General features: G+C 40.3%; 1 protein-coding gene across 2 annotated transcripts in view; it reads left to right on the forward strand.

The window, feature by feature from the left end:
- The window catches only part of LOC105935231 (tensin-3), a 56202-nt gene that overhangs the window by 15453 nt on the left and 22404 nt on the right, over positions 1-18345 (forward strand). Inside the window, exons 5-13 of one of the 2 annotated variants that reach the window (XM_036138226.1) lie at positions 411-475; positions 3045-3128; positions 4208-4323; positions 4766-4826; positions 4946-5021; positions 5134-5263; positions 5515-5580; positions 8515-8616; positions 14855-16066. In XM_036138226.1, coding sequence (XP_035994119.1) covers positions 411-475; positions 3045-3128; positions 4208-4323; positions 4766-4826; positions 4946-5021; positions 5134-5263; positions 5515-5580; positions 8515-8616; positions 14855-16066 — 1912 coding nt within the window. The remainder of the gene's footprint in view (positions 1-410; positions 476-3044; positions 3129-4207; positions 4324-4765; positions 4827-4945; positions 5022-5133; positions 5264-5514; positions 5581-8514; positions 8617-14854; positions 16067-18345) is intronic. The other variant, XM_036138227.1, reaches the window with a different exon arrangement.

Consider the following 18345-nt stretch of genomic DNA (forward strand, 5'->3'; position numbering starts at 1 on the left):
ATTGGAAAATAGTTTATCCATTCTTATTGTATTTTGAATAACTACAGGGGATTTGTAAGAATCTGTTGGTGTACGCAATACAATTTTCTGTGCAAATGTTAAGGTTTGAAGTAATGAAGTAATGTTTGTATTTTTTTTTCTTCCTGGCATAGGTCTCGGTCAGTTCACAACCATAATAATATAATATTTATCCAAACACTGCAAATCATTTCTTTGCTGTTATAACCAGGTTTAAATTTAGCTTAAACAAAAGAAAAAAGGAAAAATCTTTACACCTTTTAGAAAGATGGAAACATTTGAAAGCCAAGAACACAAGTAACATATTTTTGTTGTATTTGATGCCCCTTTAAGCTGCACTAAAAACACATGTGTTGAATCATCCTATGTCATGTCCTATTTTTTTTTTGTAGGGTGGCAAGGGTCGAATTGGAGTTGTCATTTCCTCCTTTGTGCATTTCACTGACGTGTCCGCCAGGTAACCACAACCAATGTTGTGATTTATGTTGCTATAAACGTCCTCTTCTCCTTCCCCCGAAGTCATGATTTATCAAAACATATGTGCACTCATTCCGTGTTGTCATTGAACAGCAAACCACAACAATTCACGCAGACTCATTTTGTTTAGACCATAACCAATTTCATTGCTCAACCCTACTTGATTTATCTGCCTCCTCTAATTTTGACTTAAGGTGACTTGGAAAAGGGACTCATACAAAGGTTTCCTCTTCCAGAATCAAAAGAAAACCACATGATTTGAGCCATGAATCACCCTGGATTGAATTGCATGAATCAGCTCAGAAGCATGTGTTTACCCTGTGATGTCCTCCGGCCAGAGTGTCGGTTTCAAAGTCTATTTCTCAAGAACAAAACCCATTTTATTTTCTTCCAAACATTGCCAGTAAGGATGATTTCAGAATGCTTCCAGGACCCGTTGGTTAAATAAAGGCCAGGTTTTTGCAATGTAAAAAAACTAAAATGTCACAACCTATTGCCACCAGAACCTAATATAACCTGTAAATTTAACTGAAAAACATAGAAATATTTACAAGGAGAATAATATTCATAAACTACTATGATTCCATTAGTGTCCACACCTTAAAACTTTACTTTGTTTTAATTTTGTTACAGCACTGAGTTTATCAGTATAGCAGAGGTCTGTGTTATTTACCCGATTTTCTTTGAAATGCTTCAAATCTAGCAGATTGTGAGGGCAGTTCCTGTTCACAGCCTTCTTCAGAAAATGGTTTCAGGTTGGATTTGGCCTGGCTATTCCAAAAGCGTTAAGACTTCTGCTCATACAGCCATTCACTTGCAGATTTGGATGTGTGCTTTGGGTCATCGATGTGCTGAAAGCTAAAGTTCCCCATCCTCAGGTGCCCCCTCAGCTTTCTAGCAGATCCCTGGGGTTTTGTGTGAATGGTGATGGGTATTTTAAATTGTTTGGAATTCCCATCTCCTTAATTAAGACCCCATTTCAGTCAAAGCAAAACAACCCCAAGCATAATGCTGCCACCACCGTGCTTCACTGTGGATGTAGGGTTCTTTTGGTTATGTGGAGTGTGATTATTTTTTTTTAAGTCCAAACAACGCTGTTGGTATTATGAGCAAAACGTGCAATGTTGATTTAATCAGAAAACATAAAATTCTCTGGTATGGGAAATAATAGACTCATATATATATATATATATATATATATATATATATATATATATATATATATGTGTGTGTGTGTGTGTGTGTGTCCTTTCATGCTGCTGTAAGACTCTTGGCAGCCCCCTTGTCCAGTTTTGGTTTGGGCCGAGTTTTAGCTTGATCTACGGAGGAGCAACTCGTAGAATTGCCAAGGCAGCGCGTTTCGTTCTTGTGAGCCTCATATTTAACAGTGAGCATCGACACTTCCGCCTTTTTGTTCTTTTACTGTTGACATTTGGCTTCCAGGTAGACGAGTCTGAGTAGTGCCATCTCTCTACGGGGCTGAGTCCGATGTGTGGTTTTGAGCTGTATTGAAAATATCGTACAGTGTATGCCCGGCTTTATACTGATATCATACTGCATCACATTTTCCCCACTTGATGATGACAGTTTTTACCGTGTTTTATGGCGTGTCAAAGGGTATGGCAATTTTGGTTGACAATGAGATCCCTCTAATGCTTCCATGGCCTTTGGTCTGAGATGCAGTTAAAAAACTGTCGTAAAAATCCTACTATAACAGCTCAACTTTATTTGAGGATAATCAGAGCCACTTTAAATGATGGGAGGAGTTTATTGACTGCTATTCAACAAGTTTAAATGTGGTCATTAATTCTGAACATAGTTATAAGAGGGTGTGTACAGGGTTTATGATATATTATGCTAGTCTTTCATTTGTATTTTCATTTGAATATATTACTTTTGAGTCACATTAAAGAAGAAAATGTTCCAGAAGGATTCATCCAGCTCTTGTTTTTTTTTTTTTACATCACAAAAACCTGGTATAATAAAAGGGGTGTATGAACATTTTCCAATCCACCGTAGGTCTTCGTGCACATGGAAAGACCCTGTTATTTGAGCACAGGTCAGCATTTAATTAAGCCAATTTCTCACTCAGGTTGGCGTCCGACTGAGAGATAGTGGCTCACTGGGCAGAAAGTAAACAGCATAGCAAAAAGAGGAGCACAGGGAGAGAAGGGAAAACAATACGGCAGATTCGGAAAGGAACCAATTAAGAGGGAGCAGAGCGAGGGTAGCAGAGGTCCCGTGAAAATGCGACAGGGTCTGTTGGTTTTAGGTCTGTCTGAATAAGCCAAGCTGTGCACACACTCGCCTCTCTCTGTCCCTCTGTGTTTACTTAAGGCTGACATTCTCTTCCTCTCTGCTGGAATCCTCTGTCTCTCAACTTACTTTCCCTCTTTTCAGATGTGTGTGTGTGTGTGTTTGTGTTTGTGTGTCTGCTCTGGTCTAACTGAAGCGAGCAAGGGTTAACACTATCATAGTCCAGAGTGTAATCTCTCTCTTGAGTCATAATTACCTAAAGTGTTTAGTGCGTCTTTCTGTCTCCCTCAAAGTGCTGATCAGGCATTGGACCGCTTTGCCATGAGGAAATACTACGATGATAAGGTCTCAGCTCTGATGACGCCTTCGCAGAAACGGTAAGACCGTACCACAACCATACCCTTCCATTCAGAGGCGTACCGTACACCTCACCGTGTGCTCTTTGACTCCACGGGCATCTTCTTCCAAATGTTTAAGTCTCTGACCTGCCTCATCCCATAGCTTACAGTCAGTGCTCTGGTGGTGGTCATCTACAGCTTAGCTGAAAACCTTCTGTTGTTTGACGTTTTAATGAGAATCGATTCCCATGGTGACCTGATGCAGTTCTGACCTTGCGTGATTTGTCATTACTGACACTAACAGAATATGAAACATTTGTCTAGGTTAGAGAGAAAAAAATAAGTTATTTTGAAATATTGCGGGAAAATAAAAAAAAACAATTAGGAAGATCTATCTGTGTTCTTGTCAAATATGTTTTTGTTATTTTGTAGAGTTTGGTATGTTTGTCCCCAGTTCATTCATCAGCTGAATTACCATCAAGGTGCAAATAGCTAAAGCATGGCTAAAGTTTATGGGGGGCTGTAAAAGTGCTAGTTCTGAACTGTTAACCTCCTCGTTTTGTGATGGGTGTAGGGCTGGGTAATGATTCAAATTTCAAGAATGAATTTGATTTCAGTTCTCAACATTTAGAATTGATCCGTTCTCAAATTCGATTGCTGGTATTAAAAATATATTTTAGCTGTTACTGCAGTTCTGCAACATAAAACACAAGTATTATATTAATATTCAATATTTAATAAAGTAATGGAAGTGAATGGCGGCTGTAATGACCAAACCCTCTCCCTGAATGTTGAGACAGTTTTCACAAACACGCTGTGAGGCAGAATAGCCAAAAAAAAAAAAAAAAAAAAAAAATCCAGGGTAGAAAACAGAGGACACCAGAGATATCTACAGCTTCTTTGTATTCCATTCAAAAATACTTTATCAATCCCAAAGGGACACTGAGTTTGAACTCTAACCTGGTGCATTATTAAAAATATGACATTAAAAATTTACCTCTCGGAGTGTGAGTGACTGAGCGAGCCAGACACACAGGTTTCGGTATGTTTTTTTTTTCTTCGTCTGTTGTGGGAATCCTCGTCAAATGTTCATTTCCACATCTTTGCATTCCCGTCAGGTATGTTTGGATCCTGAACAGTTTGCTGAGTGGATCCATGAAGATCAACGCCTCCCCCTTGTTCCTGCACTGCGTCATCCTTCATGGGATCCCAAACTTCGACGCCGCCAGCAGAGGTTAAACTCGTAATGTTTACCAAAATATCCAGCTACCAGACTCAGGGAAATAAGAGGGTTAAAACGCAACCACATCAGAGCCTTATTTGAACCATATGCATATTTCTTTTCCCCCCAACACACCTGTTCAGGCACACGGAGGTTGTGTTGGAGAGAGGAGAAAAAAAAAGTATTGCTATCCTAAAACTCCCTGTCTGCACTGGGAACTCTTCCGTTCCGAGATGCCGAGGTGGAAATTACTGTTTTCACTCATTTCATTGAATCAACAAGAAGTCGTCAACACATCTCGCAGCTAAAATCCCTCTCTCACAACAACAGCTTATCATGCTTCAGCCCTCAGCGAAAATAAGCTCAGAAGTCATGCTATCAATACAGATGGGAAAAAAACATTCACTGCTGGCTCTCTTCTTTCTTTTTCTTTTTCTTTTTTTTTTTTTTTTAGTGTGTCACCCGTACATCAAGGTCTACCAAGGAATGCAAGCGGTGTACTCCTCTGGGGTGTAGTAAGTCGCCTACACGTGACTCATTTCAGAGTGAACTTTGTTAACTTCAATGCGTGTTGTAATACTTGCAGATAAAAATAATTTCACTTTGACTGTGTCTTCTGTCGTTTGTGTTCAAGTCATATCAGGCCAGGTCACAGGGACCGTGTGTGCATCAATCTGGAGCCCGCCCAGCTCCTGAAAGGGGACATTATGGTAAGGGGGGGGGGGGGAACAAAACCCCAAGAGATGTTCCCAAAGACAGCCGCTTTAATAACAACTGCAGTGACTTCTGTAACCATGCCGGTTCCCTGGTTTCTCCCTGTAGATCAAATGCTACCATAAAAGCGACGTGACCTCGGAGCGCGAGGTGATTTTCCGGCTGCAGTTCCACACGGGAGCAGTACAGGGTTACAACCTGATGTTTGAAAAGGAGGACATGGAGAGCGCCAACAAAGGTACACCGAAAACAGGGACTGAGAGCAGGCCTCAACTTGTAGCTGAACAGCAGCTCCCCAGCTTTATGTGGCCCCTAGTGAGCGCAGACTGGACACAAGTTATACTTTCAGCCCAGCAATCTTTTTTTCTTTTTTTTTTTTGTTTTTTTTTACTGGAAGAATCAAAGTAACAGAAAGCATTTTTTTTATTTATTTTTTCCGGTTCCGAATGCCTAACAATTACAGCATTCCTGTGTGTGCTGTCATCATAGATCCCAGATTTCCAGACTACGGCAAAGTTGAGCTTGTATTTTCCGAGGGCCCAGAAAGAATCCCAGGTAAGTTTTTATTCCTTCACCTTTTAATGGAAAAATACAAATGAAATACAAAATAGAGTGGTTTATTTGGGGAGATAGAGTGCTCTATTATTTATCCCTTCCGTGCCTTTTGCTCTGCTCCCCTGGTGAGAGAGGATGTGGAATGCCACAGAGGGGAAATGTAGTGTGAAGTGCGTGCTGACAGAGGGGTAAAGAAACACAGCATGTGCTGCCCCACAACCCCACAGAAGTGAAACTATGTGGGTCTGTATCATTAACTATGCGTTATGTACGCATCTGTGCCTATTTTGTTAATATGATGATCCCCATATCCTGGGAATGCAAGTAAAAATACTTGTGATAGTTTTTTCACTGGATTTAGTCTGGTGGAAGGAAAAAACAAGGCTATTTAAGAGCAACACTTTTGTTGTCTTGTGAAGTGAAAGTATTAAAAGAATGCCTCATTTTAAAATGTAATTCACTCAAACTTATTGTTGTCAGTGTTTGCGATGAAGCAACCTTAAGTAGTCTAAAGCCTCGGTTATTTTGTATTTGATTCTCTCAGAACCCCTAAACCAATTTGAAGTCACAACATGAGCACATCTTGTGGCGCTAACTACTTTAACACAGTAGGCATGTGTTTGTAATACATGTCGTATTATAACCCTACATTTCTCTCCATTCTACACATTTAAACACAATGTCTTGCAGAAGAATTGATACCTCTTTAAAATGTTCACATTTCTTCACTTTAAAGGAGCAATAGGTGAAATTTCACCACTAGGTGGGCTGTTGAGCACTGTCTGTAGGCCAAAGCAAGATGTGGCAAGCCACGCCTCTCTCTACCTCCAAAATGTTTTCCGTTTCAATTTTACATTTTTGTAAAAGAAAAAAAATAACGCCCTGAATGTATGCGAGGATCATAGTGGGCAGCTCACAAGTCTAACAAGACTGTAACACCAACAAAAACCAACATTTGACTTCATGCTGTTACTCACCTGAGAAAAGCTAGCTCCAAGTGGAGCTGCTTCTGCTCTTGAAATGCTTTCCACCTCAGAAACGTGAGGCCAATGTTAATCCTTGCTTTGTCTCTTTCCTTATCTGACAACTTCCTTGCCAAAGGCTGTTTTTTTTGGTTTGTTTTTTGCTGTAATAATGGGTCCTGATTGGCTGCGGGTGAACATGGCGCTGACATTTTATGGGCAGGGGGGGGCTAAGCCCTGAGTGGCAGCTGTTCACATGCACAGACATGGATGCACGCCCGGCCCAGCTTTGTAAACAAGAGAGAACAACACAGAGAGATGGAGTGTGACTTCATACCATATTCCATCAGAAAAATACCTTTAGTTCATCACAAAAAAATGTTTTTAGTTCTTTTAAATAATGTCATTTTGGTTATTGCTCTTTAAAAAACAAATATTTTTTGTGACAACAATGGTTGGATGATGAGGTCTACTTGTCTGTAATTTTATCTCTTCATAAATCCAGCTGTTCTGTGATGGCCTCTGTGGTTTGTTAGTGAACAATAGTAAGCAACCAACTTCATGAAAACCAAGAAACACAACAAACAGGTCTGGAGTGAAATTGTGGAGTAGTTAAAGCAGGGTTCAGCAACGTCCAAGACATGCTCATCTCATGGAATATCTTTTTAATCCAGAGAGTGTGGCACAATCTTTAATCTTGAAAGGCACGACCCTCCACCTAACCTAACAGACCAAGAAGGGAAAGTCAGAGAACTTAGGCCCACGGTAACAGCAGAGGAGCTGCAGAGATCCAGAACTCCCCAGGGAGAATCTGTTATTACTATTAGCTGTACGTCCCATAAATTAAGCATTATGGCAGAGTGTTGAGAAGAATGCCATACACAGTCCTGTTTAAAGTTTGCCAAAAGCCATCAGGGGACAAAGCAAGCATGTGGAAGAAGGTGATCTGCTAAAGACTGGGGTTGAACTTCTGACGGTACATGCAAAATGCTACGTGTGGCGGAAAACTCCCATTGCCCATCATCCTGAAAACACACCATTCCCACTTTGCATTTGGCAGCAGGGATGCTTTTGTTCAGCAAGGACAGGGCGGCTGGTTAGACCTGATGGGAAGAAAGATTACGCTAAATACATAGCTGTTCTGGAAGAAAACCTGATACAGTCTGAGAAGAGACTTCAGACTGATGTGGAAGTTCACCTTCCAGCAAGACAGCAGTTCAGAACATACAGCCAGAGATATAATTAAGGAATGACCACGTTAGAATGGCCCATTCAATGTCCAGACCTTTCACTGCAGTATTTCAACTTATTTCACGGGTTTTATTCATAAATTTTGTGTTTGTACCAAATCCTCATAAAAAACGTAGAAGCTTGTGGCTGTAACATGATGAAATTTGAAAAGGTTCAAGGCTTGTGGATACTTTTAGAAGGGACTGTATGGGTGCCACTGGTTTAAAGATTTAAAAAAAAATGCAAATACTAACGTCAAATATCAAAATGTCCAAAACCCATTTGTTCAAAAGTAACTTTTATTGTTTATTGATTTATCTTTGTTGTTCTGCTTGTTCTGTACATTGTCCTTAAGTGTTCCGAAAGGTTTTTATTTTTTTTAATAAAATGTATTTATATTTCTATGTTTATTCCTCCTACTTTCAGTAGGTTCTATTTGCATGTCAGCCATACTGAATCTAAACTGAAGGGGGCATTTTATTAGATTTTTATTGTTTTATATATATATATATATATATATATATATATATATATATATATATATATATATATATATATATATATTATTTTTTTATTTTTTATTTTTTTTTCCCCAAAGCTTGGAAATCCTAAATCTTTGCATTTAGCATGCAGGGTAATGCCTTCTATCCTCCGTTTTCTGCGTAGATGTAAGGTGTGTCTGTAATGAAATGAATCTTGTGTATCTTTTTAGGTTTTTCACGAATGTGTATTTCCTTTTCAGGGGCTGACAGGTGGCAAAATGGGCCGGACGTTATTGTGGACTACAACACAGCAGATCCTCTAACCCGCTGGGACTCGTACAAGAACATCTGTGATGGTGAAGGTACAGACATTATGCTGCGTTGGTTGTAGTCTGACTCGGAGGACATTGTTATTTCATCTCCAAGGTCTATAATGATGAAACAAACATTACTGGAAGTTTCGTGAATGCAGACAGAACAGGTGTTATTTAAAAGTAGTTTCCCTTTTTGCTAAACAAGCGCACACACTCATCATATTTTTTTTTTCCCACAGGGGACTAAAATAGCACCTCCGGTCCAATGGTATTTAGGAACAGTACAAGGATTTCATTAACTTTCACGCCAGTAGCACCAACTCGGTTTTATGTTGCAGTTGATGTTCGAGAGTTTTTTTTATTATTTTTTTATCTGTGGAACCTAAAACCTCTGCATCCTGACATGGTAACCTTTTTAAAGCGATGAGAAAAGAAAGCAGAGGCCAAAATGTTACCTTGGCCTGCAGAATGATGAAAATGGCAAGGAGTGTTTTTTTCTGGGGGAAGCGCCGTTGTTTCCCTTTGGGAATGCTGGGTCCAGAGGAAGAGTGAAGAGTTCTCAAGAGATTTCCTTTGTTGACTCTTCAAGTGAATAAGCATCCCACACACATGCAAACTCTCACTCCTGTACACCCACATGCATCTATGTATATATGTATTTATATACATATATGTACTTAAAGAGCCACCCTGTCGGAGCGTCTTGTCCTCGCTGTGGTTGTCGCTCTCCGCCGAACCACAGCATTCACAACAACCTCTCAGAATAGAGCGGCGCGGTAGCGACATTAAAACCCAAATCCACCCTTTCCCAGTGTTCATTGAGAGTTTTTATAAGCCAAGCTTGACTTGATGAAAACAATCTGCCCTTTTTTTATTATTATTATTTTCATTTAACACACCCAAGCACGTCCTCACACTATTTTAACACCAGCTTCTGGGGAGTGCAATGAAAAGAAAACCACCCAAATTTATGAACTGATCAAAGGAAAGCAGAGGCATCAACAGGAGCACTTTTCTTCATCCCGGCTGCCTCGATTCCAGAGCGTTCATGTGGGATATTTACTGCTTTGTTTTCGCGTGTAAACTCGAGCGTATGAGAGGAGGGACAGAGAACTTTCCTGAAATTCTGCATGTACTTACCAGGAGGGCTCGCTCTGAACCAGTTTGCCTCAAAGACACGGTCGCCCAGTGACTCCTCCGGTGGAGGAAGTCTGGAAGCTGTTTGACACCTTAGTGATAAGGTTGTGAAAAGAAAGCCTTATTTACCTCAGTGGCTCTGTTTTAATTGCTAGAGTGTGTTTGCTGCAAAGTGAGAATTAAGAGAAAGGTTGTTTGGTTTGGTTTATTTTTGAACTGGGCTGCTGTCTCTGCATAGTATACCTCTGGAGCCTCCCTCTAATTTTTTTCACTACCGTATATATATCAAGTCAGACATGGTTAAAAATGGACCCAATGTGTAATATTAATACAAATCTTACCATCCTGACAAATTAACTGACAAGTTATATCATTAGATGCATAAATGGAAATGGCCATAAATGGCTTAAAAGGTGCTTTAAAGGAAGAGTTTCGGAATTTTGAAATGAGGATTTGTTAAAAGGCTATGAGCAGAAAATATTAGTTTTTTTTTTTGTTTGTTTTTTAAAGTGGATAACTGTTGTGAAATGCTAATCCATGTCAATAGTACAAACTGATCGCTCTCACAATCTTTAAAAATCAGTCTCATAATGTCCAATATCAGCATGAAGGATCAAGATTTTTCCTTTGCATTGAGTGATCTTTATCCCCCATTTAAGGAAAGACCTCCACGTTTCTCTAAACTTACATGTAAAGCCACTGGTAATCATTGTACTCAATAATTACTCTTATAACCAAACTTAGATCTATTTACCAGAAATTATACACAAATAAGAGTAAGAAAAGAAAATTGGCACTAAAAGTGCCGCTGAAATCTAAGTAGTTAAGGTACATCTGTCTGGAAATTAAACATGTGATTACATGTGCACTTAAAAATGTGTAGCTCTTGTCAAACTGCTTTAAAAAAGAAATTATCACACATTGGCTTCTTTTGTAAAATTCCGTAGGTCGGCATTTTGATTAAAGACCTAAACCTGACTGCAATGTCAAAGTATAATAATAAATTTATCCAATTCTAACTACGCTGACTCTTCAGTCTAGTTTTGAAACCTTTTAAATGGTTGTTTATGTAACACACACACTAAAGCTACACAAACAGTGCCTTGCAAAAGCACTTTCTACCCCTCAAACTTTTCCACATTTTGAAAAGCTACAACCACAAACTTCAGTGTGTTTTGTTGGGATTATATGATAGACCAACTCAAAATGATAATTGGAAACTGGAAGGAAAAGGACATATTTATGGAATTATTTCGGCAGGAAGGTGAATGAAACGACATGCGATGCAACCCAGCCCGCTGGAGGCTGCAAAAGGGTTGAGAAGTTCCAGACCTAAATCCAACTGAGAATATTTGGCAAGGCTTTAAAAATAGCTATTCACAGGCACTGTTCAACCAATCTGAGCTTGAGCTGTTTTCAAATGACGATGGAGAACAATGGAAATGGTAAAATAGGAGATTGCAATATTGGTGTTGAATGTTGCAGTGACGATACTGATAGTGATTAATTAATTAATTATTTTCCCTACAACAATTTTGCCCCCATAGCCACAACGACCCCATCATTCTGTTACAGGTATGTTGAAACGAGAAAATGAAAGACTGCACCATTGAGCTAGTATATTTATTCCAGAGCAGACCTGTTGTGATAGCAGACACTTGTAAGTGAGATTGTGGTTCAATGTGTTGCTCTTCTCTGGTCTACACGGACATGGTTGGTAGGTGGTTCTGCAAAATACTGATTCAAGGGAGCTGAATAGAAATGCATATCGCACTTAAGGTCTTTATTTGTTAACAAACAAAACAAGATTTAAACCATTTATGTTTTAAGTTCCACTTAACAATCTTGCCATACTTTGCTTTGGTCTATCACATAAAATTCTGGGAAAATTGCATTGTGTTTAAGTGACAAAATATGAAAAAAATAATAAACATTACTATCCAAAGTACTGTCAAAGTTTTGTTTTTGTTTTTTTAGAAAATCAATAGATTGTCCCCATTATGTTTTTCACTCCCATTTCAGAGACATTTGGAAAAGGCAAACCGGTCATAAAGGAGACGTAACACAGAGGGTTCAGTAATTGCATAGTCGTACACAACCAGACCTCCTAATGCTAGAGGAACTTAAGAAACAGTTGTGGTTTTTCTTCTCTCTGCACTGTAATCCATGGATATTTTAAAGGACTGACTAAACCATAATAGCAAACATAGTGAATACTGGATGGAAATTATCAGATTTTTCTCAAGTTCACAAGCTGAGAACATGCTTGGGAATCTTTCCCCGAGTCGCCGGTGTGAGAGAGAAGACTTGAAGTAGTTTTTTTTTTCTTCAAAAACAATTCTAGATCCCTCAGAAGGTTTTTATTTTTTAAACATCAGTTTTTTATCCAGTTTTGTGCATTAAGACCGATAACGTGTCTTCTCTTGACGCACAAGATTGAGAGAAAAACAACTTGCCCTCCGTCTTTCATGAAAATAGCTCTAGGCTCCCAGCAGAAGTAAATCTCTGCCTTTAATTACAAAGTGTCTCTTTACAGAGTGGATATGTGTTGAGCTCCAGGAATGTTGTTTTCATCCTCTGTCTTCTCTACCAACCCCCCCCCCTCGATCTGTCACTCTTTTGCCTGCCTCCTGTCCTCCTACAACCCCCCCCCCCCCCCCCCCCCAAACACACACACACCCTCCCCAGTGGGGTAGTCCCGTAAAACATGGGCAAGAGCTCAGGTTACTGGTTTCCTCCAACCCTGTTCAGCTCAATAACCCCGCCTCACATGTTTACATTCCTTTGCCCTTATATGGGGATTTGAAACCCCTTACCCCCCCCCACCTACACCACCTCTTTTGTAGAGCCCAAACTCTCTCACCTTCTCAGCAGAGAAAGAAAACCGGCACACTTATTGAAACTTTTGTGATTTGCCTTCCACTATCCGCTTGTTTGAAGCCACGTTTGCTCTCATGCATCTGCACAGCTGCTTCTCCTTTACATTTTTGGCTTAACCCGAGACTCTGATTTTCTTGCATTCCTACCTGGTGAGGACAGAGAAGGTAAGATATTTTCCTTTTGAAGTAGATGGGTGGCCATGAAGTAGTGGATGTTGGGGGGGTCAGTGTTAGATGTCAGGGGGTTACGGGGGGTTTGGGGGGTTGGATGGCAAGAATGAAGGTGATGAGGTTTTAAATGCCGGCTTCCACCTTGCTAAATGGAATGTCATGACAAGGGTTTGTTGGAAAACTCCCGTTGGAGCAGGCCAGTGTTGAGGTTTAAACTGAAGCTGCTCGAGATGGGATGCAGTTTTGTGTGGGGCCCGAGCCACGCACAAAAGAAGCTTTTGCAGAGGAAAAGAAGGAAGGGAAAGGGGGGAGGTTATCATGCGTGTCTGGTATTCAGAGTTTCTAGTCATAGTTTTACTAATGGCCAAGCACTTAAGGTGATAGCCTGAGACAGAAGCACGGGAGTCAAGTTCTATGTCTCTTTTGTTTGAGGCATAGAGGGAGTGACAGTCAAACAGCATCTTTCTTCATTCTGTATTTGCGGTTTTCTCTTTTTTTCTGTTACCCTTGAGGATTAAGAAGGTTGTTTGGACATGTGCTGAGGGTCAAGGGGGCAAGTGAAAGTGTGTCATGTGGTTCAGTCACAGCTGTGTCAGGAATGCAACCTCTTGACCATCTAAGTCATGTGCCAGCATGTAGAAGATTTGACATGCTATCTATAACCTGTACACGAAGATCAATACTGGCTACCTGAATCTTGACGTTTGACCTGGTTGATAACTAATAGAGGAACCCTGGGCTTTGTTTGCTTTAAATGAACATGTAAAAGAATACTTTTAAGTAATTTGTCTCAATATGGTGAAATTATTAACTTCCATCTCCCCTTCCAGTGCTTTAAAGGAAGAGCATAGGAATTTTGAAATGAGGATCTGTTAAACGGTTATGAGCAGATAATATTGTTTTTTTTTTTTTGTTTGTTTGGGTTTTTTTTGTGCTGTGGATAACTATTGTGAAATGAAAATGCAATGCTAAACCATGTCAATGGTACAAACCGATCGCTCTCACAATCTTTAAAAATCAGTCAGGCTCGTATTGTCCAATATCGGCCTGAAGGATCAAGGTTTTTCCTTTGCATTGAGTGATCCTTATCACCTATTTAAGGAAAGACCTCCATGTTTCTCCGAACTTACATGAAAGATCACTGGTAATCATTGTACTCAAGAATTACTCTTATAACCAAACTAAGATCTATTTACAAGCAATTAATCAATTAAGAGAAATACACAAACAAGAGTAAGAATCAATGCTACTTAGGCCAATGCAACTCAACAACTAGTAGTTTGGGGGAAAGCAGGAAGGGAGCATGAATTAAAAAGCTTGGAATCAGCTTTTAACACCAGACCAACCAGGGATAGACTGGACAGTTCGCCAATCAGACTCTGACTTAGGATAGCAGTAAAAATTATAAATAATGAATGTTAACATTTTTCCAAACCACATTCCTTAGACTCCATAGGCGAAAAATGGTAGCAATGGATCAGTTTAGACAAAACACTATCTTGTGACTGGATATTCGCAGCTTCAAATATGATCTTTCAATCGAATAAGAAGATAGGGAAGTTTCAAGGTTGAATGTGTGAATGATCAATATTTAAAGAAAGTTTGATATATGTTGGCAGGCATTCAAAATCTACTTTGAGCGTCCCACTTGTCAAGGTCATACATAATTTGGACATGAGCAATATTTATAACTATAAAAAGTCAGGCAAGGAGATCTGTAGGTTCTGGAGCAACGCAGTTAAAGTAGATGAGAGGTAAAATTATGTGTTCATGTACATTAAATGCTCTGGGTATCAAAACTAGCAAATATCCATCTCAAGTAAGATATTAACTGTTTGCAATATATTCACAGATTCTCATCTCAGAGATCCTGACTCATCCTGTTAATAAGTTGGTTATTTGTTTTGTCTTGAATGTTGGGGATTACATGTTGATGTTTGATTCCTGTTCTGTCCCTGTCAATCACAGAATGACGTGACCGTGACCGTTTGATGGAGTCCTGTCTTTGTCAGTCTTTGTCAGTCCCCTGTTTGTGTTATATCTGCGTGTGACCATACCAGCTGACTGTATGAAGCTGCAGCATCTCTTCTGTTTTGCAGCACCACGCTCTCAGGGCCTAAACCAGGATAAAGCAGCTACCAAGAGGAGCGCTATCGGTGGAGAGGCCACGCTGGGCAGAGGGACCCGCACCACCTCCACAACCTCCAGCCCTGACCATAGCGACCACGCCCTCTCAGTGAGCAGCGACTCAGGCCTGTCCAGCACATCTCTGTGGGTGGAAAGACCCACACCCGTTCTAACCACCAACAACAACAACAACAGCAGCAGCAGCAGCACCATTGTGAAGGCCAACCAGGGACCCAGTCCACAGGAGAAAGTCCAGCTGAAACAGCTCCTTAGTGGTTTTGGTCTTGACGATCCTTCCCTAGATGAGATGGACGAACCAGACCCTAAGCTGGGCTTGCAACAGACCCTCCCAGCACAGTTGCACTTTAATGGAGACACCCAACCCCGAGAGAGGGAGACTGACATCCTTGACGACGAAGTCAACACTGCTCATGACCTGCATAGTGTGGACAGCCTAGGAACCCTGTCATCGTCGTGCCACAAGAGTAGCCAAAACTCCCTGCTGTCAGATGGCTTCGGGTTTCCTGGATCAGAGGAGCAACAAAACCAGCACCACCTGCATCACACTGTGCCGCAACACATGGATGATTTCGAGAGATCCTATGCAGAGGCTAGAAGAGCCTTTTTGAGATCCAGAAACAACTCTGAGGCTTCCTGTAACCCCAGCAGTGCTCCTACACCAAAGCAGCATGTGTACAGACAGGGGAGCTACTCCACGCAGTCTTGGGTTCGACAGCAACAGATGGTCGCCGCACAGCAGTTCAACTTCATGCCGGAGGAAGGAAATGACACTGAAAGATATTCTGCGGTCAAACCTGGAAGTAGTTCACCAAAAGAAGGTCTGGCCAACCAACCACAGAACCCCATCAGGGACAAAAAAGTGGACACTGTTAAAAACACAGCGCCTTACAGGGAACAGCCAGCCACCAATAACAACAACAAAAACAACAAACACGATGAAGAGATTAAATCCTTAACAATGGATATTGATAACTCCATTGATCAGCTGAATCAACTGATCATGGACCTGGATCCAACTTTTGTGCCTAAGTCAGGCCTCAGTAAGCCCGCCAAGAGGGACGATGGGACGCAGTTCAACGGCCTAGTCGGCGAAGGTTCAAACAGCATCGACGTCAGATTCAACGATTGTAACACGGCAACTCTAAAAACCACACAGCAGACAGGTAAGATAGCTGGCCTGGGTGTTCTTGAATCGTGTCATCGAAATAAGTATTTCATGAAAGTAGAGAAGTTAGTTACCAGGGTTTAAATGGTGTGAGGTAGAAACTAGTGTGCAGGGTTCCTGCTCAATCTGGAAAGGTCTGGAATTTGTTTAATTTGATAACTTTGGTAAAAGATAGGGGAGAATGGAAGAAAATGTTTGAGACTTTCTTTCTTGTTTACATTTGTCTTAAAGTTATAAAAATTCATTGCCCATTATTCATCCCTCCTTTGTCCATCCATTCATCCATATGTTCATCGATTTATCCATGTACTATCCATTCATTCATCTGACTGTACCTCCATCTATCCACTATATATTCATCTTTCCATCTGTCCGTTAGCCTTTCAAACATCCTCTATTCCATCCATGTAATCATTAACCATTAATATGTGTGTCCATTCATCCCGTCCTCCATTAATCTATTCATCATTAATCCAATCCTCTGGTTTCATTATCCTGTCTTCCGTCGACCCTCCCCTCCTTTCCACCCTGCTTGGGTTTAAGCTCCATATTCACTGCAAATTGATAGCAAGTTTTGTGCTTTAAGCTAAAAACAAAATCGTCAGAAAGCAATTTCAAAACGTATGTTTTTAAAAAGATTTAATTTTCCAATGAAAAAGGTTCCACAACTGTGAGTACGAGGGGAAAAATGTCTTTGTCCATCAAACAAAACTTAAACATCATTAGTACCTTAATAAGCTCCAGTAATAGTTAATTTAAGACCAGAGGTGGATAAATCTGGCTTCAGAAAGTAAAATCCATGCCTGGTTTTCCTTCATGCTGTTCACTTAACCAGGTGCTTTTATTCTCTGGCTGTGCTGTGGAGCTGGAAATGCAAATGGTTGGAAATAATCTCCGGACCGGCTTTTTATTTTCTGAACCTGAATTTCACACCTCTGACGGATCAGGTTATCTCTTCTCTCCCTCCCAGCATGTTTTCCTGGCAGAAATGTCAGGGTTACTGCCAGTATTTCAGATCTTGTTTTCTGAAGAAAGAGTTCTGTCCAAACTTGTATGTGTACCTATAATCTGAGTGCTGGATCAGTCAGGTGCATGAAGAAAGAGCACAGCTTTTCATCAGGCTTCGTGAACATCTCTGCCTCTTGCATTTGGATAGCACGGAATACATATCTACTTTAGCAGTGTTATGACCTAAAAGATCTAATTTCCATCACAGTGTAGTCTTCTGAGTGCTATAAATTATATTAAAATAAACTGTGGATGGGCATTGTAAGCAGGCTTGTGTCTAAGGTGGATATTTTCACAAAAGATAAAATCTATCATCTCTGATCCCATCTATCAGATGCATTCAGTGTTGTGGAAAAAATGCTAAAATCAGATTTTATTTTTCTTTGACTCACTCAGACTAACTTAAAGTAAAGGTTTATCATTTCATCAGGTAACGTTTAAACATTTTGTCTCTTCGTGCTGCAGAGATTATAATCTGTCTGGAAAAGATTAAATTCAGGTTGTAATATTATGAACTGTTGATTTAAGAAGGTGCAGTCAAACTGAAACCCAACCATGGAGAGAAAACCATAGAAAGCTGTGTAGCTTCATGAATCATAGCTTACAGGTAAAGATGAGGGGGCAGGAGGAGGGAACGAGTGATGTAGAGGCCTTACGAATTTCCAAAGGTAGAACAAGTAAGCCCGCAGGCGCACCTTTTTTCCATTTGAATCTAAACACTTACCTGTCAGTGCATATCAATACAGACGCTTCACTTACAGGAAACGCTAAAGAGAGAAGAGTGGTAGCTTTTATTGTATTTTATTTTAGACATGTAACTCATGTGTTGGGACTAAAACCCTTTTTATCCTTCTGCCTGTCTTCTTTCTGCTAAAACAGGAAGTTAAAGTCAACCGTTTTAAGTCAACATTTCTGAATCGAAAAAGTTGCTTTTACTGTAAAGATTTAAGAATCTAAGGAGGTTAGTTTAGTCTTTATACGGTCCCAATTTACAAGGTGAAGCTTAAACCTTTAATGCAGGTATTACTGCACCTATGGATGTCACTGAAGAGTTTGTTTGGCAAAGCTTCTGATTTATCTTGCAGGGCAATCAGGCTACAGCATGTTTTGGCTTTTCATTTGTGTCAGACGCTGTGCAAACACTTCACCAATATCAGTGATTTGTAGGTTCGCTCGGATTATGCTTGGGGCAGTCATAGTGTACAGATCTAGTGGCAAAGGATGAACATTTAAAGATAGTATTTTCTGTGCAGCAATGTATGCAGTATT

This window comes from Fundulus heteroclitus, chromosome 6 (genome assembly GCF_011125445.2).
Source record: "Fundulus heteroclitus isolate FHET01 chromosome 6, MU-UCD_Fhet_4.1, whole genome shotgun sequence".
NCBI classification, from domain to species: Eukaryota; Metazoa; Chordata; class Actinopteri; order Cyprinodontiformes; family Fundulidae; genus Fundulus; species Fundulus heteroclitus.